Below are 25,539 nucleotides of genomic sequence, written 5' to 3' on the forward strand. Positions count from 1 at the left end.
GTATTCTCTTCTTGCTCAGGTATGAATCATTAGAATATTTTTGCTCGATCAAGAAGGGAATACCTATTTTGGATGCAGACATTACTGTTTTGATTAATCCAGTAAGGATTGAAAGAAAACACAAGAAGAAATACTGTGACCCTTAGTATTATAAATTAGAATGCAAGTGTAATTTTCAACAGATTCTTATTAAAGTGCCAAACTCAAAACAATACCTCTGGACTTTATTAGATTTGTCATCCTCTTGTCACTTGATTTCCTGATAGTAGCCTATCACCAAGTCAGATTACTAGCTGGCATATATTTACTTTTTAAATTACATTTGAGTCTGAGATAAAGGGAGATACTCTGTTATCTTACCCTTCCTGGAACAACCTTTTACTATTACTACCACCTTCTTCCAACTGTATCCTGCCCATACACTTACCTAACCCTTCAAAATCTAGTTGAAATGCATTGTACCACCTCCATAGGCCTTTAAAATGTTGCCATAGGTCTCTATTTACTAATATAAAGGGACATTTATGATATATTAATGACTTATAAAACAGATTACAGGATAGGGTATATAGAAAGATTTCATTTTTAAAAATTGTGAAACAGGAGTCTGCCATCAACCACCAGAACATCTTGGAAAGCTACACCTCCTATGTCTACCTGTCCATGTCTTACTACTTTGTAAAGATGTGGCTCTGAAGAACTTTGCCAGATATTTTCTTCACCAATCTCATGAGGAGAAGGAGCTCGCTAAGAAGCTGATGAAGGTTCAGAACCAACAAGGGGCCAAATCTTCCTTCAGGATATCAGGAAACCAGACAATGAATGCAATGGAGTGTGTATTACACTTGGAAAAAATTGTGAATCAGTCACTACTGTAAATGCACAAACTGACCAATGACAAAAATGACCCCTACTTGTGTGACTTCTCTGAGACTCATTACCTAAACGAGCAGGTGAAATTCATCAAAAAAATAGATGACTGTGTAACCAACTTATACAAGATATAGGCCCCAGAATCTGATATGGCAGAATGTCTCTGATAAATGCACCCTGGGGGAGAGTGATAACGAGAGCTAAGTCCTATGCTGGCTTATCCATAACTATAAAAAAAGATGACTTCCTATGGTGATATTGGGATTACTTTACCCTTTCTGTAAGTTGTAGCAAACACCCACTTTATTTTTTTTTTCATTTGTACCATTTCTTACAACAAAGTATTGAGTTGGCCAAAAAGTTCCTTTGAGTTTTAAGTAAAAACACATTTTTCATTTTCACCAATAACATTATTGAACAACGTATTCACCCTTTTGTTCCACTACCTTTTATCATTTTTCAGGCGACTTCATAATTCCGTCTTCCAAAAACTTTCTATCTTTTTGAGCAAAGAACTGTTCTAGGTGCCTTTTACAGTCTCCCAGGGAATTGAAAATTTTTCCATTAAGAGAATTTTGTAAAGACTGAAATAAATGGAAATCCAAAGGTGCAATGTCTGGTGAATATGGCAGATGAATCAGAACTTCCCAGCCAAGCAATAAGCATTTTTGCCTGGTCATCAAAGAAACATGCCATCTTGCATTATCCTGATGGAAGATTATGCATTTTCTGTTGACTAACTCCGGACGCTTTTCGCCAAGTGCCGCTTTCAGTTGGTTGAATTCGGGGCAGTACTTGTTGGAATTAATCGTGTGGTTTTCCGGAAGGAGCTCGTAATAGAGGACTCCCTTCCAATCCCACCATATACACAACATCACCTTCTTTGGATGAAGACCGGCCTTTTGTGTGGTTGGTGGTGGTTCATTTCACTTGCCGCACAGTCTCTCCTGTTCCACATTATTGTACAGTATCCACTTTTCATGGCCCATCACAATTTTTTTAAAAAACAGAACGTTTTCATCACGTTTAAGTAGAGAATCACATGCAGAAATACGGTCAAGAAGGTTTTTTTCACTTAACTTATGTGGAACCCAAACATCAAAGCGATGAACATAACCAAGCTGATGCACATGATTTTCAACACTTGATTTGGATACTATGAGTATGTCGGCTATCTCCTGCTTGGTATAAAGTCAGTTGTTCTCAATTAATGTCTCGATTTGATAGCTGTCAACTTCAACTGGTCTACCAGACTGTGGAGCATTGTCCAGCGAGAAATCTCCAGCACGAAACTTCGCACACCACTTTTGACACATTCAGTCAGTCATAGCACCTTCTCCATATGCTGCACAAATCTTTTTTTTGCATTTCAGTTGCGTTTTTACCTTTCTTAAAATAATAAAGAGTAATATGCCGAAAGTGTTGCTTTTTTTTTCCATCTTCAATATTAAAATGGCTACACAAAAATTCACCAATTTTGATTTTTTTTTTAAATACACGCTGATATGACAGCTGTCACAATATAGTCTAACAAAGTTGTTTTGAACAAAGTTAAAGACAACTAAGCACTAGAGCCATCTTTTGGAAAAACCAAATGAACTTTCTGGCCAACCCAATAACTTGGTACCAAAAAAATTGTGAAACAGGGGCTTCCCTGGTGGCGCAGTGGTTGAGAGTCCGCCTGCCGATGCAGGGGACACGGGTTCGTGCCCCAGTCCAGGAGGATCCCACATGCCGTGGAGTGGCTGGGCCCGTGAGCCATGGCCGCTGAGCCTGCGCGTCGGGAGCCTGTGCTCTGCAACGGGAGAGGCCATAACAGTGAGAGGCCCGCGTAATGCAAAAAAAAAAAAAAAAAGTGAAACAGTAGACATCTAATGTTTGTAGTGTTTATGTCTGGGTGATGGTATTTTATATGGCTTTGATTTTTTTCATTTGTTTGCTTGTTTTTTTAGTTTTCCCATCTTTCTATACTGATCAATATTCTGTAATTTAAAATAATACCAACATTTATGTGACAAGCAGTCTACTAATTTTTTTTGTTGTATTATTTCTTTTAATCCACATTTAGTCCCTTGAGATATAGACTGTTTTACTCTACCCATTTTAGGATGAAGTAACTAAAGCTTTCAGAGATTTAGGTGGTACTTGATTAAGGTCATACATAGGAATGGAAGTGACATCTGTCTGATCCCAGAGCCCTAGATCTTGAACTATCTTAGTATCTTCCATAGCACTGAGCCTCAAGTGCAAAAATGTCTTAACTAGTTAGTATTTTTTGAGTGAGTAATTAAGTTTATGCTCTAGTAGTACAAACCTAGGGTTTCTCTTGAAAGCACCAATAGTTAAAATTAATCCATAGCAAGTTTTTTCATTAGTTTCATAAAGTTTTATTTAGGCCTTTGTATTTTTATACTAATTAGTTTTTGCCATAGATAGCATGAATTCCTCTTAAAGATTAAGAAGAAAAATATTAAAAGTTTGGGGACAGATGAGAAATGTTTATACTCAGGTTACAATCTAACCCTATTTCAAATGTTTTCAGTGAGTTGGCCAGAAGGGAACTTTTTATTTCTTAGATGGTATCAAAATCAATATGCATTAGGTGCTGTTAAAGTCTTGGCTTTTGTTTTACTATGTCTTGGACAGTAAATTAAATAGATGTTTAAAAATGTTGACTCTTCAATACCAAACTGTTCTTTTTTGGTCTACTTTTTTCTCGAGGATTTATTTAACCTAATTAAATAAATCTAAGTTAAGTATATGTTCTGGTAGTTATGTTCTGGTAGTCACTTTGGGTTTCATGAAAATCAACTTTTATTTTCTTTTTGTTTTGTTTAGATCAATATGAAAGATAACAAAAATGCCAAATATATTGAAAATCATATTCCATCAAATGACTTGAGAGCTTTTGTGTTTGAAAGTCAAGAAGATATGGAGGTTTTCCTCAAAGAGGCAAGTACTGTAATATTTTAATTCACTTCACACTTAGCTTCCAGTGCTTGAGTTTTCAACCTCAACCTAGAGCAAAAAACAATAACGACCTATTTTACCATCAGTAACTCCTGTGTAAAATTATTCAAATTTGCTAATTTCTTTTGTCTATACCACTGAGGATTGAATTAGTTTTATAAGAGGAACAAGAGCCCATAATTCCATCTTTAACATTTTTTGAAATTACCATTGGGAATTAATATGAAGAGTAATTCTGTCACATTGTTTTAAGAGAAACATCATAATGATGAGACTTTGGTCTTGGACATCCTTTTAGGAAATGTATTGGAATGAACTCCGTTTTTCTTTGGAGGGGAATATAATGTTGCTCATTATAAATAAAAAACTTTAAAAAGAATGAGAATTCTGTATCTGACTAGAAAAACACTATTGACAAAGAATATAAGCCACTGGAAGACATCATGGCTTAGTTAAGAGTATAGACTCTACAGATAGGTACCAGGCTTTGAATTCAGACTTTACTGCTGATTTCAGCAAGTTGACTAAGTGTTCTGTGTCTTAATTTCTTCACTATAAAGTGGAGATAATATCTACTTCAAAAGGTGGTTGTGATGATTAAATAATTTATTAAATGAAAAAGTTTAGAACAGTTTGTTGGGTACTATTGTTTTTATTATATATTGTTATATATCTGTATAATACATATTGTTAGCTATGTATGTTACTATCCTTGCCAGTAAGATTTCTTTTTCCTTTTGCAATACGCCGTCTACTTTTTTAAAAGCCCTGGAAAGATGAGGTTTAGATTTTGTTTTGTTTAAACTTTTTCTAGTAAGTCTAAGTGAGGACAGGACCATGAATCGGCTTAAGTAGTCCTCTATTTCTCTGGTACACAAGTGATTGGAAAGAATCTTTACTTTCTTTGGCTTTTACGTATTGCCCTCCTTCTGGTTTGGAGTTGACAGGGAATGTGAATAAAAGATGACTGGATAAAAAAGTTGAATCTACAGAATTATAAAATGGTCTCCAAAAAATTAAGCATTTGTGTTATTTAGAACTATTTAAGCCTAAACAGTGAGTTCTTGAACTGATGTCACTGAAGAAGTAGGTTACTTGGATTACAAGTCTGTGAGACATGACACAGTGTGAAGGGTCTGTCTGGAGTCAGGTGTAATTAGATGATTTCTATTTTGCAAATGGCCAGCTTAGCCTACACTGAGTAACTGGATTTGCCTCAAAAACTCATGCTTCTTCCCCTGTGCTAAGAATTTGAACCATATATTAATAATATGTCAGGTTCCTGGAAATTTGACCTTTTTTTTTTTTTTCCTTGTACTGTGACAACTTTCCATAGGGGCTCATCATTAGGACTAGAACTTCCTCTTACATGTATCACTTTTTGTATGTATATTTTAAATTTTGAAATATATTGTATATAACCTCCTCCTGTAATTATATCTACTAGAGTACCATTTCCCATCCTTCAGTAACTTACAAACCTTCTTCATGGTGTTTGCCATTTCTGCATACTACCGTGTACTACCATCACAATTTTTTGCCATATCTGGGTACTAACTATATTATTATTTAAAATTTTTCTTTAAATCACTTCACTTGTTACTGAAATGAAATATTCTGAAAGGAAGTATAATGTCATTACCAACTTAGAAAAACAAATAATTTACATTACAGTAAAGACTGTAAAGGCAGTGTTAGTAAATCCTAGATCTGTACTGTTGCTTCTCAAAAGCAGATGATATGATTTTTTTAAAAGGAGGTAATAAGGAGTTAAAGACATGATGACACTGTATGTAACTTACTCATTGGTATGATTGAAAGGGAATTGAAAAGGAAATTACTTTCTCATTGTATAATTCAATTTTATTTAGTGTAGCCACTAAAACAATAGATTTTTAAAACTTAAATGAATTCTGCATACTAGTATCATTGATACATTGACTCATGGCCAATATTGTTTCATTATACCTCCACTCTATTTTTTTTAATAACTTATTTTGATATAACTTCAAACTTATAGAAAAGTTGCAAGAGTCATACATATGCTCCTATATACCTTTTACCCAGATTTACAATAATTATTCACATTTTGCCCTATTTGCTTTATTGATTTTTTCGTTTTTTTAATTTATGGAGTATAGTTGATTAACAGTGTTGTGTTAGTTTCAGGTATACTGCAAAAGTGATTCGGTTATGCACATACATGTATCTATTCTTTTTCGAATTCTTTTCCCATTTAGGTTATCACAGAGTATTGAGTAGAGTTCCCTGGGCTATACAGTAGGTTCTTGTTGGTTGTGTATTTTAAATATAGCAGTGTGTACATGTCAATCCCAAACTGCTAATCTATCCCTCCCCCCCACCCTTCCCCCTTGGTAACCATAAATTCATTCTCTAAGTCTGTAAGTCTGTTTCTGTTTTGTAAATAAGTACATATGTATCAATTTTTTTTAGATTCTACATAAAGCCATATCATATGATATTTGTCTTTCTCTGTCTGACTGACTTCACTTAGTATGATAATCTCCAGGTCCATCCATGTTGCTGCAAATGGCATTATTTCATTCTTTTTAATGGCTGAGTAATATTCCATTGTATATATGTACCACATCTTCTTTATCCATTCATCTGTTGATGGACATTTAGGTTGCTTCCATGTCTTGGCTATTGTAAGTAGTGCTGCAGTGAACATTGGGGTGCATGTATCCTTTCGAACCATGGTTTCCTCTGGGTATATGCCCAGGAGTGGGATTGCTGAATCATATGATAGCTCTAATTTTAGTTTCTTAAGGAACCTCCGTACTGTTCTCCATAGTGGCTGTACCAATTTACATTCCCACCAACAGTGCAAAAGGGTTCCCTTTTTTCCACACCCTCTCCAGCATTTATTGTTTGTTGACTTTCTGATGATGGCCATACTGACTGGTGTGAGGTGATGTTTCTTTTTTTAAAATATATGTATTTGTTTATTTATTTATTTTTGGCTGCATTGGGTCTTTGTTGCTGTGTGCGGGCTTTTCTCTAGTTGGGGCAAGCAGGGGCTACTCTTCGTTGCGGTGCACAGGCTTCTCGTTGCGATGGCTTCTCTTGTTGTGGAGCATGGGCTCTAAGCACGCAGGCTTCAGTACTTACGGCACGTGGGCTCAGTAGTTGTGTCTCGTGGGCTCTAGAGTGCAGGCTTAGTAGTTGTGGCACATGGGCTTAGTTGCTCCACAGCATGTGGGATCTTCCTGGACCAGGGCTTGAACCCAGGTTCCCTGCATTGGCAGGCGGATTCTTAACCACTGTGGCACCAGGGATGTCCTTTTTTTTTTTTTTTGAGGTGATATTTCATTTTAGTTTCTAAATGCAAGTCTTCTTTGGAGAAATGTCTGTTTAGGTCTTCTGCCCATTTTTTGATTGGGTTGTTTGTTTTTTTGGTATTGAGCCGCATGAGCTGTTTGTAAATTTTGGAAATTAATCCCTTGTTAATCTCTTTGTTTGCAAATATTTTCTCCCATTCTGTGGGTTATCTTTTCGTTTTGTTTATGGTTTCATTTGCTATGCAGAAGCTTTTGAGTTTGATTAGGTCCCATGCTTATTTTTGTTTTTATTTCCATTACTCTAGGAGACAGCTTGAAAAAGATATTGCTGCGATTTATGTCAAAGAGTGATCTGCCTATATTTTCCTCTAAGAGTTTTATAGTATCTGGTCTTATATTTAGGTCTTTAATCCATTTTGAGTTTATTTATATGTATCTTGTTAAAGAATGTTCTAATTTCATTTTTTCATGTGTAGCTGTCCAGTTTTCCCAGCCCCATTTATTGAAGAGACTGTCTTTTCTCCATTGTATAGTCTTGCCTCCTTTGTTGTAGATTCATTGACCATATGTGTGTGGGTTTATTTCTGGGCTTTCTATCCTGTTCCATTGATCTGTATTTCTGTTTTTGTGCCAGTACCATACTGTTTTGATGACTGTAGCTTCTTATTGCCATTTTGTTAATTGTTTTGGATTTGTTTTTGTAGGTGTTTTTTCTTCCCTTCCTCTTTTTTTCTCTTGTGATTTGATGACTAACTGTAGTGTTGTGTTTGGATTCCTTATTCTTTTCTGCATGTGTATCTATTGTAGATTTTCAGTGTGCAGTTACCATGAGGTTTTGGTATAGCATTCTATATATAAACAAGATTGTTTTCAGTTGCTGATCTTTTAATTTAAAATGCATTTCCAATATCCTGCCTTTATGCTCTCCTCATAATTGCTGGTTTTGATATCATATTTGTTTAGCAGATGATTTCCTACCTTTACTGTATGTTTGCCTTTACCAGTGAGCTTTTCCATTCATAATTTTCTTGTTTCTAGTTGTGGCCTTTTCTTTTCCACCTAGAGAAGTTCCTTTAGCATTTGTTGCAAAGCTGGTCTGGTGGTGCTGAATTCTCTTAGCTTTTTCTTGTCTGGAAAGCTTTTGATTTCTCCATCAAATCTGAATGAGAGCCTTGCTGGGTAGAGTATCCTTGGTTGTAGGTTCTTCCTTTTCATCACTGCCTTCTGGCCTGCAGAGTTTCTGCTGAGAAGTTAGCTGATAACCTTATGGGAGTTCCCTTGTACATTATTTGTTACTTTTCCCTTATTGCTTTTAATATTTTTAACCTTATGGGAGTTCCCTTGTACATTATTTGTTACTTTTCCCTTACTGCTTTTAATATTTTGTGTCTTTAATTTTTGTCATTTTGATACCATGTATCTTGGCATGTTCCTTCTTGGGTTTATCCTGCCTGGGACTCTGCTTCCTCTGTGCTTCCTGGACTTGGGTGACTGTTTCCTTTCACATATTAGGGAAGTTTTCAGCCATTATCTCTTCTAATATTTTCTCAGGTCCTTTCCATCTCTCTCCTCCTTCTGGGACCCCTATAATGTGACTGTTGGTGTGTTTAATGTTGCCCCAGAGGTCTCGTAGACTGTCCTCATTTCTTTTCATTCTTTTTTCTTTATTCTGTTCCACAGCAGTGATTTCCACCATTCTGTCTTCCAGCTCACTTACCAGTTCTGCCGCAGTTACTCTGCTATTGATTCCTTCTAGTGTATTTTTCATTTCAGTTATTGTATTGTTCATCTCTGTTTGTTGTTTAGTTCTTCTAGGTCTTTGTTAAACATTTCTTGTGTCTTCTTGATCTGTGCCTCCATTCTTTTTCCAAGATCTTGGGTCATCTTTATTGTCATTACTCTGAATTCTTTTTCAGGTAGATTGCCTATCTCTACTTTCCTTAGTTGTTCTTCTGGGGTTTTATCTTGTTCCTTCATCTGGAACATATTCCTCTGCTCTCTCATTTTGCCTAACTTTCTGTGATTAGAGTTTCCATTCTGCGGGCTACAGGCTTATAGTTCTTCTTGCTTCTGCCGTCTGCCCCTGGTGGATGAGGCTGTCTAAGAGGCTTGTGCAGGCTTCCTGGTGGGAGGGACTGGTACCTGCCCACTGGTGGGTAGAGCTGGCTCTTGCCCCTCTGGTGGGCAGGGCTGTGTCAAGGGGTGTGTTTATCAGGCAGCTGTTTACTCAGGAAGGCTTTAGGCAGCTGGTCTGCTGATTGATGGGGCTGTGTTCGCACCCTGTTGTTTGTTTGGCCTGAGGCATCCCAGCACTGGAGCCTACAGGCTGTTGGGTGGAGCCAGGTCTTGATGAGAAAATGGCAGCCTCCAAGAGGGCTCATGCCAATGAGTACTCCCCAGAACTACCATCACCAGTGTCCTCGTCTGCACAGTGAGCCACAGACACCCCCCCCCCAACCTCTGCAGGAGACCCTCCAATACTAGCAGGTAAGTTTCTTATGAGGTCATCGCTTTTTTACCTGGGTCCTGGTGCACGCAAGACCCTGTGTGTGCCCTCCAAAAATGGAGTTTGTTTCCCCCAGTGCTGTGGAATTCCTGCAATCAAATCCCGCTGGCCTTCAAAGCCACATTCTCTGGGGGCTCCTCCTCCTGTTGCCAGACCCCCAGGCTGGGGAGCCTGACTTGGGGCTCAGAACTTTCACTCCTGTGGGAGAACTTCTGTAGTATAATTATTTTCCAGTTTGTGGGTCGCCCACCCAGCAATAATGGGATTTGATTTTATCGCCATTGCACTGCTCCTACCATCTTGTTGTGGCTTCTTCTTTGTCTTTGCATACAGGGTATCTTTTTTGGTAGGTTCCAGCATTTTTTTGTCAGAGGTAGTTCAGCAGTTAGTTGTGATTTTGGTGTTTCCGTAAGAGGGGGTGAGCTCACTCCTTCTACTCCGTCTTGTCTTCTCCTGCTTTATTATTTCTCCATAGCAAAGTACAGGTGGTTTTGCTATAAGCAATATATAATTCCTAAAAATTACTGTACTGCAGAATTGTATAATAAAAACCCACAGGGGCTATGGTGTGGAGGGGGGGAAGCACAGCTTTACATATGTTAAATTATTAAGAAATATGCAGATACAATAAATGTGCTTTTTCTTTTTTATTTGTTTATTGAAGTATGGTTGACTTATAAGTTTCAGGTGTACAGCATAGTAATTTGATGTTTTATGGATTACACAATGTGCAAAATTAGTATGAAATATTGACTGTATTCCTTGTACTGTATGTTACAACCCTGTGCCTTATTGAAAGACCTGAAGTTGGCTTGTGGAAGTAGGCATTGGAAGGGTTCCGTATGTGAATTATGTAGTAGGTAAAATAATTATAAAGCACTTACCTGAAATTGGATGGAAAGTTGTAACACCAGATGTGGTTGAGGGGTGGCTCATAATATGTAGTGAACTCAGGCAGCTGGTAGATGTTTGAGAGGGATGTGTGTGTGTCTGTGTATTTGTGCACAAATTATATCTATTCCTACACAGCTCCATTCAGTTGGGTGCCATTTTTTGCATTCACCTAGAGAAAAGCTTATATTTGTTATGGATATAATTGTACCTAAGCAAATGTGAGAATCACATAATGTTTAAGTTGTCCCCTAATATATAAATTGCTTGGAATAAATTTGTCCTCAAAACAAGCATTACAGTAAAACTATTTTTCTGTTTGTAATTATGTGTGAGGAAATACTTTGAGCCTTTAAAAATATCCTGTTGCTCATGTAACTGCCTAGTAGGTTTAAGAACCATTAATGATTCTCATCATTCTTTCTATATTTATTAGTTGGTATTCTATAAGGAAGAGCTCTTTCTTCTCCATTTATTTAGTCATTATATCATATAAAACTCATAGAATTTTGTTTTATAGATTTTAATCCATTACTATCATTATTTATTTAAATGCTCAAATTGTCCCACATTTGGCCAGTGAGACCTTCAGCTTGACCGCTGTATGTTATTTTACCAACATTTTTTTTTTTGCGGTACACGGGCCTCTCACTGTTGTGGCCTCTCCTGTTGCGGAGCACAGGCTCTGGACGCGCAGGCTCAGCGGCCATGGCTCACGGGCCCAGCTGCTCCGCGGCATGTGGGATCTTCCCGGACCGGGGCACGAACCCGTGTTCCTTGCATCGGAAGGCGGACTCAACCACTGTGCCACCAGGGAAGCCCTTACCAACATATTTTGAGCAGTACTTACTTTTGGGGAGAGCAAGGTGTTCACTTATACCTTTACCTTGCTGTGTCTGGGCCTTACAATCAGCCTTTTCCCCAAAGAGCCCTAGTTTTTAGAAACCAAGATCGATCTGTGTGTTAGATGTGTGCATTGCTGCTAGTGTCTCATTGCTTCTTAGCCCTTGCATGCAAACCCTTAATTTATATTTATCTGGAGAACAAGAGTGCATAAGGGCACCATGAATTCACACTGATGCTTCCAATTACAGTCGAACACAACAGGGTACCTTCTACTCTTTCTCCTTTGCATATCTGTAATTTCCTACTGTAGCAGTGAAAAACACCTCCTTCTCCCCCTTATCATCAATTTATTTACTAATTTGTTCAAGTATAGAGTGCTGTGAAAGTAGTCACAGCATTCTAGGCTGTGAAAGTAGTTTGAACATTGCTAATCTGTGCCACCATGAAATTCCTCCATTCCACCATCCCATCTTGTCTCTCAGCAGTGTTTTATTTTTTTGTGTTTATGTCTTGCACATCTTTTGTTAAATGTGTTCCTAAGTATTTTATGGATTTTTGACACTCTTAGAAATGGATTTCTCAAATTCATTTTTCAGCTGTTAACTGCTAGTACATAGATATAATTTGATACTTTTTCATTTGATCTGTATCTTGTGACACTATTGAATTCACTTCCTGAATTCTAGTAGTTGCTTTATAGATTCCACAGGACTTTCTGTGTAGAAAATCATACCCTTGCAAATAGATCTTTTTACTTGTTCCTTTTTAATCTTTTACCTCTTTATTGTGCTTCACCTCATTGTCTAGTACCTCTAGGACAATGTTGAAAAGAAGTGGTGTGATTTGATACCCCTGCTTATTCCCAGACTTAGGGGGAAAGCACTCAATATTCCACAATTAAGTATTATGTCTGCTGCATACTTATCATAGATGCCCTTTACCAGGTGGAGGAAATTTCTTTCTATTCCTAGTTTGCTGAAAATCATATGGCTTTTGTACTTTATTCTGATAATACAATAACTTGGATTGATGTAGCATTCAAAATCAACCAATCTCACATCCCTGGGATAAATTCTACTTGGTCATGTATATTGCTGGATTCTGTTTACTAATATTTTGTTAAGGATTTTTGTATATGTGTTCATGAGGGATATTGTAATACTTTTGTCAGGATTATACGGGAATCATAAAATGACTTGTCCCTTCCTTTTTGTTCTGAAAAGGTTTTTGGTATTACTGCTTCCTTATCTGTTTGATAGAATTTATCGGTGGAAATAAAAAAAGAAATGTACTCTTTGTGAAAACACATAGCTACAATATCATCACACTAAAAAATTTTCTTATAAGTACCATTAAATAGCTAGTCAGTGTTCAAATTTCTGATCGTCCCATGAATGCCAGTAAGAATACCATAACTTTAAAAATTCTTTTGATTGAGTATATGGTAATTAAGGTAATATTTTCTTTTCCTTATATTAAGGTTCGTGACCATAAAAAATTAAGAGTGAATGCTGTTATTGCTCCTAAGAGTTCATATGCAGACAAAGCACCTTCACGACCATTGAATGAACTTAAGTAAGTCTTGAAAATATTATTAGAACTAAGCTGTTACTTTGAATATTGAATAATCATTTCTCTCAAATATATTTTAATTATTTCTTTGTCACATAAATATGTTTTTTATAGGCTGTATTATTCCCTTTTAGGATCTCTTCCTAAGTCTAAAATAAGGAAAAATCTAGGCCCAGGAACAGACCATGGTATCAGTCAGTATATGATGGTGATTTTTTAAATCAGTGGAATAATATTGGACTACTTAGTAAAAGCTACTAAAATAGTTGGTTAGTTATTGGGAAAATAAAAGGGTAAATCATCACTTCATGATATAAAAATAATTTCCAGAAGGATTAAATGGAAAAACTGCAATTATAAAACAGCTATAAGTAAATAAAGTCTTAATTCTGTATAAAAGCAATGGTAGAAGCAACAAAAGAAGAGATTAATGGTTTGTAATTATAAATATTAAACTTTTCTGACAAGGAAATAAATCTGAATATTAATCACTTAATATTAAGTGACTAAACTATACAAAGAAAATACTTTCTGTACCATTGTTAATTTATTTTTTATTTATTGTTTAGTCACCACATGTCAACTAGGATTTTTTTTTAAATGATATTTTAAGAAGAAAAACCTAATAGTTGCTTTTCCTTTCAGACAATATGGATTTTTCTCTTATTTGCGAGAGTTATTTGATGCACCTGATCCTGTCATGAGTTACCTCTGCTGCCAGTATCACATTCATGAAGTTCCTGTAGGAACTGAAAGAACCAGAGAAAGAATTGAACGGGTAAGAAAGTACTGAATCAGTACCAAAAATGTAGTTTTGTTAAAACTTCTTAGCTTAAAGTCAAGGAAAACTTGTAATTTAAAGAAACATGCCATTGTTTTTAACCATACAGAAATTATCTTGGTATTTTCCATTTTTAATATGACATAGGACAGTGAATGTTGACTAATACTTGACGACAGGAGTGGTGTGGAGTTACCTAGAGCAGGGGTCCCCGACCCCCAGGCCGCACACACAGCAGGAGGTGAGCGGTGGGCAACCGAGCGAAGCTTCATCTGCTGCTCCCCATTTCTCCCCATCGCTTGCATTACTGCCTGAATCATCCCCCCCACCCACCCAGCCCAGGTCTGTGAAAAATTGTCTTCCATGAAACTGATCGCTGGTGCCAAAAAGGTTGGGGACCACTGACCTAGAGTAAATAAATAACTTAATACATGTAGGGTAGTTAAGTTAAAACCTGAAGAGACACGTGGCTCTCTTATGTGATTCTGCCTTGCTTGACAAACATTTGTTCAAACATTAACGGTTTAGTCATTTAAATTCTTGTATTATGTTTTTCAGACAAATTATACTTTAGGATGGTAGGCTAGGATATGTAACTGCTTTGGTAAGCCCTCCCCTTAAAGTTTCCATTTAAGATTATCTCATGTGAATGACCACCCCTTAATAGGATTTCATTTTCCTGTCTAGTACAGCTACATAAACTCTTAAGTTCCTATATTCTGCTAATGCTGCTTGGAGTTTTCTTCTCCTTACAAGTAATCTCTAAGACTCCAAACCACCTTCATTGCTTTTATCAAAGGGAGAAACAGGGAAGAAGTCTCCTCTAGAAAAGATTTTTCCTTAATACCAAGTTGCCATATTAATACTGCTTGTAGGACCCAATTACAGACCTAACTGCTATTTATAATAGTGAACTTATTAGAGAATGTGTTTTAAATTTTTTAACAACCATTCTACAAGTATCCCTAGGATATTCATTTGTAATTTCGGGGCCTCTATATACCTCATTAACAGAAGATAGAAATGGGGGCTCATTACTAACCCATTTTGCACAGACAAGCCATTATTACTTGTGGTAAGTTGCCTGTGTCTTTGATTAAAAATTATATTATGGTGACCATTTTGGGAAACCAAAAATACAACTCTCCATGTGGGTATACCTCTCTCTTTGGTCTTCATAGATGGGGTTTAAAAAAAGAGGACAAGACTATATACATAGACCAATCCAATTTCTGTCATAACTTCAGAGGTAGGTAGGGTGCTATCTCTGAAGCTTAGGATAGTAGGTATTCTTTACTATTGCAGAAAGACTATAGAAAATTTGGTAAGGGCTTTCATAGCTTTACTTTGGGGCAGAAAGGAGCAATACTGCACTTGGAAAATCCTTTCACTTTTTGAACAGTGCTTCAAGTTGATTTTTATGCACTTTTTAACATTTTGGTTAAGTCATCTAGAGAGCTTTAACTCTACTGTCTGTACTAGAAAAATAACATTGTATATAGTAAAGCAAAGTCAGACACCTAATAAAGCCCTTGACATTGTCTTAGCCATCTTTCAGAAGATACAAACCTTCACTGAGGAAATTCACTGTCTTAATGTTTCATGTCTACCTAATGACAAATAATGGCTATATTTCTTCCTTAGAATAAAAATAACATTCTTTAGTGTAAGTTTTGCTTTATTATCAAGTCCTGACATTTTAGATTCTGTAAATGATTATACTCTATTTATGCAGTTGTTCTCGTTAATTTCCAAGGCTGGTCTCTGGTTAAATTGTCTGCTGACCTCCTTAGCTTAACAATGTTCTTTTTGCTGAGAGCACTCCCACCATCTCTGTCAGTTTCAATTTGCTTAAAACTTATTTTCATGAAATGTGGGTAGGCTAACCTCATCTAGGCTTTCCCTTCATTTCAAATTATTCAGCATTTGTGGATACCAGTTTATACCCTATTAAACTAAGTATGCTTAAATATGTCTTATCTCTTCACTTAAACTTCTAGAGAGAAACAAGCCACAAGAATACTGGTAGTAAACCTTTAGAGATTGGAAAAAACTACAGCAGCCTATTCTTTATAAATAACAGTAACAGATCCAATGTTAGGGTGTTTAGAATGTGCATTAGTTTATGAAACTCCTTAAATAAATTCTTGAGAGAAAAGATCTCCAAAAAATGCAAAGTCTTTGAAGTCCTTGAAAAGTGTGTGCATTAAGTATTCCCCAAATATACAGGAATTAAATATAAGATTATGTTATCTTTGAACAATATAACTGAGGGGAGGGGAGAGTAAATGTGTTAGTTAAGATAACACAGTTCAGTCTACAGGGAAGTTGACTCCTGGTATCTCTTCTGTAGATAAAGTCCCAAAAGTACACTTACTTGGGAGAGATTGTATAGTGAAGTAGAAGTATAGCCAACTTTGGTTGTTGTTTTGGTTTTCTCCCAGTTCTCTCTTTCTTAGTGTTGTTTTCCCAAATAATAACCTGAATTTTATCACTCACCTTTTTAGAGATGTTGGGTACATTTTTTAAAAAATAAAGTATATCCTAGTATATTTTGATCTTCTAAAATTCATGAGATCTGTATTTTTAATTCTTTAGTCCTTTTAAAAATGTCATAATTATTCTTAGATGTGCACTGAATGCGTATTTTACATTATAGGTAATACAAGAAACCCGATTAAAACAAATTTATACAGCAGAAGAAAAGTTTGTGGTGAAAACTTCTTTTTATTCAAACCAAGTTATTTCTAGTAACACATCACTAAAAGTAGCCCAGTTTCTCACAGTCACTGTGGATCTAGAGCAAAGACGACACTTAGAAGAACAGCTAAAGGTTGGTCATTTAAAAAAAAAATTTTTTTTAACTGAAGTACAGTTGATTTACAGTGTTGCATTAGTTTCTGGGGTACAGCAAAGTGATTCAGCTATAGATATATACTTTTTCATATTCTTTTCCATTGTGGTTTATTACAGGATATTGAATATAGTTCCCTGTGCTATATAGTAGGACCTTGTTGTTTATACATTCTACCTGTAATAGTTTGCATCTGTTAATCCCAAACTCCCAATCCATCCATCCCCTGCCTCCCCCTTTCCCTTGGCAATCGCATATCTGTTCTCTATGTCTATGAGTGTGTTTTGTAAATAAATTTGTGTCATATTTTAGTTTCCACGCATAAGTGATATATGGTATTTATCTTTCTCTTCCTGACTTCACTTATAATCTCTAGGTCCATCCATGTTGCTGCAAATGGCATTATTTTGTTCTTTTTTATGGCTGAGTAGTGTTCCATTGTATGTATGTACCACATCTTCCTTATCCATTCAGCTGTTGATGGACATTTAGGTTGTTTCCATGTCTTGGCCATTGTAAATAGTGCTCCTATGAACACTGGGGTGCATGTATTTTTCAAATTATAGTTTTGTCTGGATATATGCCCAGGAGTGGGATTGCTGGATCATATGGTAACTCTGTTTTTAGTTTTTTGAAGAACCTCCATACTGTTTTCCATGGTGGCTGCACCAAGTTGCATTCCCACCAACAGTGTAGGAGGGTTCCCTTTTCTCCACACCCTCTCCAGCATTTTTGATGACCATTCTGACTGGTATGTGGTGGTACCTCGTTGTGGTTTCACTTTGCAGTTCTCTAATAATTAGCAATGTTGAACATCTTTTCGTGTGCCTATTGGCCATCTGTTTATCTTCTTTGGAGAATACCTATCTAGGTCTTCTGCCCAATTTTTGATTGGATTATTTTTGAGTTATATGAGCTGTTTGTATATTTTGGAAATTAAGCTTTTGTCAGTTGCATCCTTTGCAGATGTTTTCCCCTAGTCCGTAGGTTGTCTTTTCATTTTGTTTATGGTTTCCTTTCATGTGCAAAAGCTTGTAAGTTTAAGTCCCATTTGTTTATTTTTGCTTTTATTTCTTATTGCCTTGGGAGACTGACTTAAGAAAACATTGGTTATGATTTATGTCAGAGAATGTATGGTGTTATGTCTTATATCTAAGTTAAAGATTGGTTATTTTGAGTATTAATAAAGAATATTAACTGGAGTTATAATACGTTAGCCTGTTTTTTAAATATACTAACAATATTGCATATTCCATAGGAAATTAATAGAAAATTGCAAGCAGTAGAATCAGGGTTGATTGCCTTACGTGAGACAAACAAACATCTAGAACACAAAGATAATGAACTTAGACAAAAGAAGAAGGAGCTTCTTGAAAGGAAAACCAAGAAAAGACAACTGGAACAAAAAATTAGTTCCAAACTAGGAAGGTATCTTTCAGCCTATTTTGGGGTAAGGGGGCTGGGTGGGTGGTACAAAAGCACTATAAGGATATTGTTAGTTATACGTTGTAATGATACAATTCCTACCAGCACTCTGCGTACAATTTCTCTCTCAAACTTACACCCTCCTACCCAAAACATGGGACAAAGGGAGGTGAATCTTAAGTGTTGTGAGTTTTTCTGTTCCCTGATCTGCTGTTCTCATCCCTGGACCCCTTTCTGTTCTTAAAAATTATTGAGGACCTTGAGGAAGTTTTGTTTCTATGGATTATATCTATTGATATTTACCAAATTAATTAGAAATTAAATTCATTAAAATGATAATAAAGCCATACATTAACATATTTATGAAAAAGTTTTCCAAACAAAATACATTTAGCAAGAAGAATGACATTGTTTTTACATTTTTGTAAATCTCTTTAGATGAAGTTAGTTGTTTTTCATATGTGCTTCTGCATTCACTGGGTTGTGAGATGTTTTGGTTGAAGTATATGAAGAAAATCTGGCCTCACATAGATATGCAGCTGGAAAAGGGAGAAGTGCTTTAATAGACTTTTCAGTGTATGTATTATCAAAACTTGCCAAGGTGTGGTTTGTGAAAGTTTAATTGCAACATGGAATGTGACCTCATCAGTGAAGTTGTGCACTCCTACATTACGTTAAGTGCATCATTCACCCATGAATGACTTTGTTACTTTATGCTAGCTTACTGTGAGAGCCCAGGCAATTGTTCTCAGAACTTATTGTTTATTTTGAATTTAGATATTTTATAGAAACTTGGAATATATAAGATGGGATAAAAGCTATTAGGGTGTTCAGTCTAGGGGAAAGGAACTGTGGCTTCCAGTTTCAAGGCTTTTCCCATGTCCTGTCATGACACAGCACAGACCTTTCTGTTGTGATTGTTCTTTTATGCTTCTTTGCTATAGAATAAAAATATAGATATCAATAACATAATAAATGACAGCTCAGTCTTGAATAAGGTACAAGTTTACCTTGATCTAATATAATAATGTTTCTAAACACATTCATAAATTAAATATTTAAAATGCTTTAAGAAAAAAAATTTTAAGCAAACAATTGCCCATTAACTTTTGTTTAAAAAGTCAGTAATGTACCTTGGTTGCTTAAAGCAAGATATAGCTATTTAGTCTAACTGACTGCCTAGAATTTTTTTCTACTTTAACCCTTCACTTCTGTCTTCAGTCATCTATAAGACATTTACTGTTGGACTGCTGTATTGAACTCATTGTCTAAAGCGAAACTTTCTCCTCATAAAGTAATGTTGATTTTTGTAGTGCAGTAACCTTTCATAATCATTGTCATCCTGCTGTCTCATACCTCCAGTTACTCACTTTGGAATACTGCAGTGGTGACATGGTTAGTGGTCTCTACTTGACTAGTCTCCTCCTCTGTTCAGTGCATCCAGAATACTGTCATCCAGTTTATCTTCTTTTCACGTTCCTACCCCCTTCAAGAATATCTTATAGCTCCCTACCTTTACTACATGAAATTTAATTAAATACTGCTTTCTTTTAGATTGGCTTTCACGTTTTTCAAAATCTTATTTCACTCCACCCATTCTAATTTCCTCCCTGTCTTCACCAAAGTCTCTTCATGTACCATTCAGTCCACTCTCTGCAGCATCCACTGAACTTATTCATTCTTGTTTATTATTGCTTCCATCGTTTGTTCTTGATTTTTCCCTTGAGGCAACATGATGTAGTGGAAAGACTTGGACTTTGATGTCAAACAAACACATCTTACAATTTAGTATCTGGGATCTTAGGTAACAACTTCTGAGCCTTACTTTCTTCATCTTAAAGAGCAAAGTATTAACCTTTAGGATTGTTGTATTGCCTTTTCATTATATATATTTTTTACCTGTTAATCAGATCTCCACAGTTAAGCTCCATAAGGGAAGGGACTATATTTATAAATATAGTCTTAAAGAGCAAAGTATTAACCTTTAGGATTGTTGTATTGTCTTTTCATTATATATATTTTTTACCTGTTAATCAGATCTCCACAGTTAAGCTCCATAAGGGAAGGGACTATATTTATAAACAATGTTTATCAGTTATGGGCCAGACACTATACTAAGTGTGTTGCATAATTTGCCTTTTTTTAGTATTCACCAGAGCCCAGTGGAGAAGTACTATTATTATTTACAGTTTATAGATGAGGAAACTGAAGCTCAGAGAAGGAAGTTGTTCAGTTATATCGCTCATTAGTGGCAAAGAGGAAATTTAAATCCATCTTTCTGATTCCAGATCCTATACCATTAGCCACTAGCATTACCTAGACTATGCTGGGCACATACTCTATCTCAAAAAATATTTTCAATCTTGAGTGGTTACACAAAATGATTGTTTAACCTAGAAGCTAGCAGTTAACATCTGAGTAGCATTGCTAAATAGCCCACCCATAAAGCAGCAGGGGGGGCCTAAGAATTTGGGCTCAATCCTTGTGTTTTCTCTGATTTCCACATCATTATGCATTTCATACAGTTTAAAGCTGATGGAACAGGATACTTGCAACCTTGAAGAGGAAGAACGAAAAGCAAGCACCAAAATCAAAGAAATAAATGTTCAAAAAGCCAAACTTGTTACTGAATTAACAAACCTGATAAAGGTAAGCCATTTTCTTAATTTTAGTCATATTTTTTTTGTTGCAGGTCGACAGCAAAATCTTAGCAAGAGATTGTATTGTTGGACATTTCTCATTATAGATCAGTAAATTGGTTTAAAGCACTCATTAAGCTAAATTATTTTATTCCAGATGACTCAAATATACAAGAAAACTTTCAAATTCTCTTAGAATAAAATTATAAAAAGAACTATTTGAGAGAGGTATCAGTCACATTAGAAAAATGTTATTTTTTTCATGGTTTATAATTTTGTTTTTTAAAAGAAACTGTATTGTTTTTCTTAGTTGTAAAACAAACTCATAGGGGTTTTTTATTCCTAGATTTGTACTTCTTTGCATATACAAAAAGTAGATTTAATTCTTCAAAATACTACAGTGATCTCCGAGAAGAACAAATTAGAATCAGATTATATGGCTGCTTCATCACAGCTGCGTCTCACAGAGGTAAAATGTTTGCTTTTATTTTTTATTTTGGGGCTTCAGACCAGTTTGAAAATGTGTGTGTGTGGGGGGGTGTATGTATATACACACACACACACATATATATATATATATATATATATATATATATATATATATCATGCCTTGCAATATGCAGTTTTTTTATGCTCTTTAATTTACAAATTTAATGCATCCTGCTGATGAGGAAGCAATATTTGAAACCCTTTGTACGTATTCTGCATTTTATGTTATTTGATTGGGGGAGGTGTGGTAATAATCAAAAAAGAGAATTAGAGTCCCTGATTTAGTCACTTGAAGACCAAAGTCTCATGTCTGCTTTCTTAATCAATATAAATTATAGTTGTTACTGTTACCAAGCAGCAACTAGTAGCTTTTATTGCAGTTTGTATCCCATAAAGTAAACTGCAGATGAGTTCTAATCAACACTGAGAGTGGCCTTAGTGTGTAATCTTGGTGATTTAACCTTCTGTTAATACCTGTGAAACGATGATAAATATCGAAATAGTGGGGGGTCGGGGGTGCTGTACTAAGTTAACATAAATTCCAAAGAAGAACTAGCAACAAAATGAGTTAGTATAACAGTGGGATAGTTTTTGAGTCTTTCAAATCCTTTCCCAAAAACAGAAGAGCAACTAGGATAACATAACAGTTAACAAACAACCCATGGACAACATATACAACAAACCAAGCTTTAAGGTATCCCTATAGGTGTACTGCAGTATATTCTCACACTTAACCACCCAGGGTTAACATCAGGCTAGTTAAGGGCTTAGTCCCCAATAAAACTACCCTTACTTCAAATGCTAGCTGCAAGTTCAGAGGTCCCCAGGCCACCTGCACTTCTGACTAACTGGCTACAAATTCAAGAGCTCTTATGACTCCCCCAGGTTCTGTAATTAACTAGAGTGACTCACAGAACTGAAGAAAAGGCTATATTTAACAATTACAGTTTTATTATAAATGATACAAATCCCTACTAGTCAAATGAAGAGACATGTAGGGTGAGGTCTGGGAGGGTCCTGAACACAGTTTCTGTACACTTTTCTGGTGAAATCAGGATGTGTCACCCTCCTACCATCAGTGTGTTCACTAACCAAGAAGCTCTATGGAGCTTCAGTGTTCAGGACATTTATTGGGGTTGCATTACCTAGGCATGATTGATTGGATCATTGGCCATGTGGTTGAACTCAATCTCCAGCCCTTCTCCCTGGAATTCAAGAGATTGGGAGGACAATAATAAGACTCAAAGCCCCAGCCCTCCCCTCTAGTCACACGATTTGTCTTTCTGGCGTTGCCTTCGCCCATCCTGAGTCACTCCTTAGCATAGTAAAGTCAGGTGTGATCCTAGTAGGGGCCCATGAAAAACAAAGACAGACACTCCTATCACTCAGATAATTCCTAGGGTTTTAGAGTCTTCCTCCCAAGAACCAGGGACAAACATCAGTCAAATTCTATATTTTACAACACCTGTGAACTCCAAACTATAGGTGGGTAAGATCAAATCAGCAGCAGCATCAAGACTGGTGTGGTATCAGAAAGTATGTGGTAAGAAGCAGAGGGAAGGCTCCAAGAATCCAAAAATCAAGTCACCAACAGGTACTCATCTCTAAAGAAAAGAGGCCCCATTTGGTGTGGAAAGTTCAGCAGACCAATTTGAGAGCAGCTGAAACTGGGAGGTGACCGTAGACTCAAGAAAGGTCAGGTGGCGCTGGGGTGGTGGTTTAGGCCCTGTGAGCTCTCAAATTAACCGAAACTGCTTTGCAGAACAAAGCTGCTTACTGAGGAGAACTAGAACTACAGGATAGACTAAGGAGATAGTAAGCATAAGGCTGACACAGTAGCTAAAGGCACAACAGTCTAAACATGGGAGAAGGGAGACAGTGTAAGTAAAATGGAATATATTTGCTGATTGTCCTATAGGTACTATCAGGAAATAAAAGGATACTACTTCAGATTACATGCTTTGGGAGAGGGAAATGAGGGAGAATTTCAATATTGTTTATAGTAGGAACCAGTATCTCAAAAAAGATATTAAGGCCGTAAGGATATTGTATAAGATATTTTGCACATAAATAATCTTTCAAATAAAAATAGCTTTCCTGGGCTTCCCTGGTGGTGCAGTGGTTGAGAGTCCGCCGGCCGATGCAGGGGACGCGGGTTGATGCCCCGGGAAGATCCCACATGCCGCGGAGCGGCTGGGCCCGTGAGCCATGGCCGCTGAGCCTGCGCGCCCGGAGCCTGTGCTCCACAACTGGAGAGGCCACAGCAGTGAGAGGCCCGCGTACCGCAAAAAAAAAAAAAAAAAAATAGCTTTCCTTAAATGCCAACAATAGATGAAAAAGGGAGAAGGGGACAATATAAAACAGATTACATCACTGAAGATTAGATATTTAATTTATATACATATTAAGACAACACAATGGCAGAACTTAGGCCAAACATCAATCATATCATTAAATATAAATGGAGACAATTTATCTTTTTAAAAAATTTTTTGAAGTAAATTCCAATACTATGCGTAATATGAGAGGCACATCTAAAAGAAAGAGATTCAAAAAGGTTTAAAATGAAAGGACAATGAGCACAAGGGATCTTTTGGGGTCAAAAAGGCTCAAAATACTAATCAAAAATATATGATAAACCTATTGATTTCATAATTGATGCTTAAAATATTAATGGTCACCTTTGGAGGATATTAGGGAACAAGCTCCTGATTTTCAAAAATGGCAAAGAAAGAATCTAGCATTTATGCTGTCTTTTTTATGTGAACTATTTAGGATAAACAAATGAGATGGGGAAGTTTTTCTTTACAGAAGTATTTCAGTTAATAAATGCAGAAGGAAAAAAAAGAAAGAAAAGAAAAGATGCAAATGGAATTATAGTGTTAGAATATCACCACCTTGTAGCTGCTAATGAATCAGTGGATCACATTAGCTGCTAACATCACAAAAAGATAGCCAAATATTTATTTATGTGTATCCTGATGGAAGGACATAACACAACACCATCTATGAACTAATGTTGTGAAAAAAATCAAATTTCAACCCGATTAAGCCTCTAGAACAAGGTTTCTCAATCTCAGCACTATGAATATTTTGAACTGGATAATTCTTTTTGTGGGGGGCTGTCTTTACCAGCATCCCTGGCCTCTATTTGCTAGATGCCAGTAGTACACCGTTCCCTCAGCTGTGACAACCAAAAATATTTCCAGACACTGCCCTGGGGAGCAGAATTGCCCCCATTCAGAACCATTGCTCTAAAACTACCAGTTTACAGGAAATACAGGAGAGCAAAAAATATGCTAAATGACTCCACAGGAATACAGTCAGCAAAATCTAGAACGTAAGGGACTATATAGGGACAAATCATTTACTTTAGCGCTGTCCAATAGGAATATAGTGCAAGCTGTATGTCATTATAAAGTCTCTAGTGACCAAATTTTAAGAAGTAAAAAGAAATAGGTAAAATTATCTATCCATTTAATAGTATATTTAACTCAGTAAATTAAAATGTTATTTCAACATGTAATCAATACTGGAAAATTATTGAGATATTTTACAATTTTATAATAAGCCCTCAAAATACTGTAATAAATACTTACATCTGAATTTAGATGATAAATTTTCATCACAAATATTAGATTTTATAAAACTTAAGAGTTGCAAAAGTAAATTCATATACTCAGATTATTCTAAACATTTTCTGGTGACTAAAGTGAGTATTGATTTTAAATTATTTTAAATTAAAAATTCAGTCTCTCAGAACTCTAGTCACATATGACTTGTGCCTTACTTTATTGGGCAGTGCAGTACTGTAACTAAGATAAAAAGGGGAGAGGAAATGTATAAGCTAAAAGGGACTTAAAAAACGTACTAACCAAATACTATGTGTGGACATTATTTTGATCCTGATTTGAGCAAAGCAACTACTTAAAGAAGAAGTTCTAAGAAATGGAATTTTGAATATTGACTTAATATCTGATAATATTAGAGTTTACTGACAGTATTTTTTAAGTTTGATAATGTGGTTATGGATTTTTTTATCTTTTAGAAATACATTGCCGTAATATTTACAAAGAAAATAATGTTTGGAATTGCTTCAAAATAATCCAGGGAGGGGGCCACATGGGGAGCGAGTGTAGATGAAACTGTGATGGTCATGAGTTGAAAATTGTTGAAGAAGCTGGATGGTAGATACATAAAGGTTTATTATACTGTTCTCTCTCCTGTTTCATATATTTCTACATTTCCCATAATAAAAAGTAAATGTTTCCATTCTTGGCCATGATGAAACAGGGGCTCAGTTTACCCTCTTATTTTAAACCACTAAAAGATGGGACAAAGTATATGAAACAAAGATTTTCAGACATTGAATAACAGGCAGCACAGGACAG

General features: G+C 36.1%; 1 protein-coding gene across 5 annotated transcripts in view; it reads left to right on the forward strand.

Annotated features, from left to right (window-relative positions):
* SMC5 (structural maintenance of chromosomes 5) overlaps window positions 1–25,539 on the forward strand; it is a 112,640-nt gene that overhangs the window by 68,636 nt on the left and 18,465 nt on the right. For all 5 annotated transcript variants that reach the window (XM_004276409.3, XM_033440195.2, XM_049710926.1 and 2 more), the window contains 7 exons: window positions 3,712–3,825; window positions 12,869–12,963; window positions 13,606–13,738; window positions 16,401–16,574; window positions 17,854–18,023; window positions 20,546–20,669; window positions 21,006–21,128. In XM_004276409.3, coding sequence (XP_004276457.1) covers window positions 3,712–3,825; window positions 12,869–12,963; window positions 13,606–13,738; window positions 16,401–16,574; window positions 17,854–18,023; window positions 20,546–20,669; window positions 21,006–21,128 — 933 coding nt within the window. The remainder of the gene's footprint in view (window positions 1–3,711; window positions 3,826–12,868; window positions 12,964–13,605; window positions 13,739–16,400; window positions 16,575–17,853; window positions 18,024–20,545; window positions 20,670–21,005; window positions 21,129–25,539) is intronic.

Source organism: Orcinus orca, chromosome 6, assembly GCF_937001465.1.
Source record: "Orcinus orca chromosome 6, mOrcOrc1.1, whole genome shotgun sequence".
NCBI lineage: Eukaryota > Metazoa > Chordata > Mammalia > Artiodactyla > Delphinidae > Orcinus > Orcinus orca.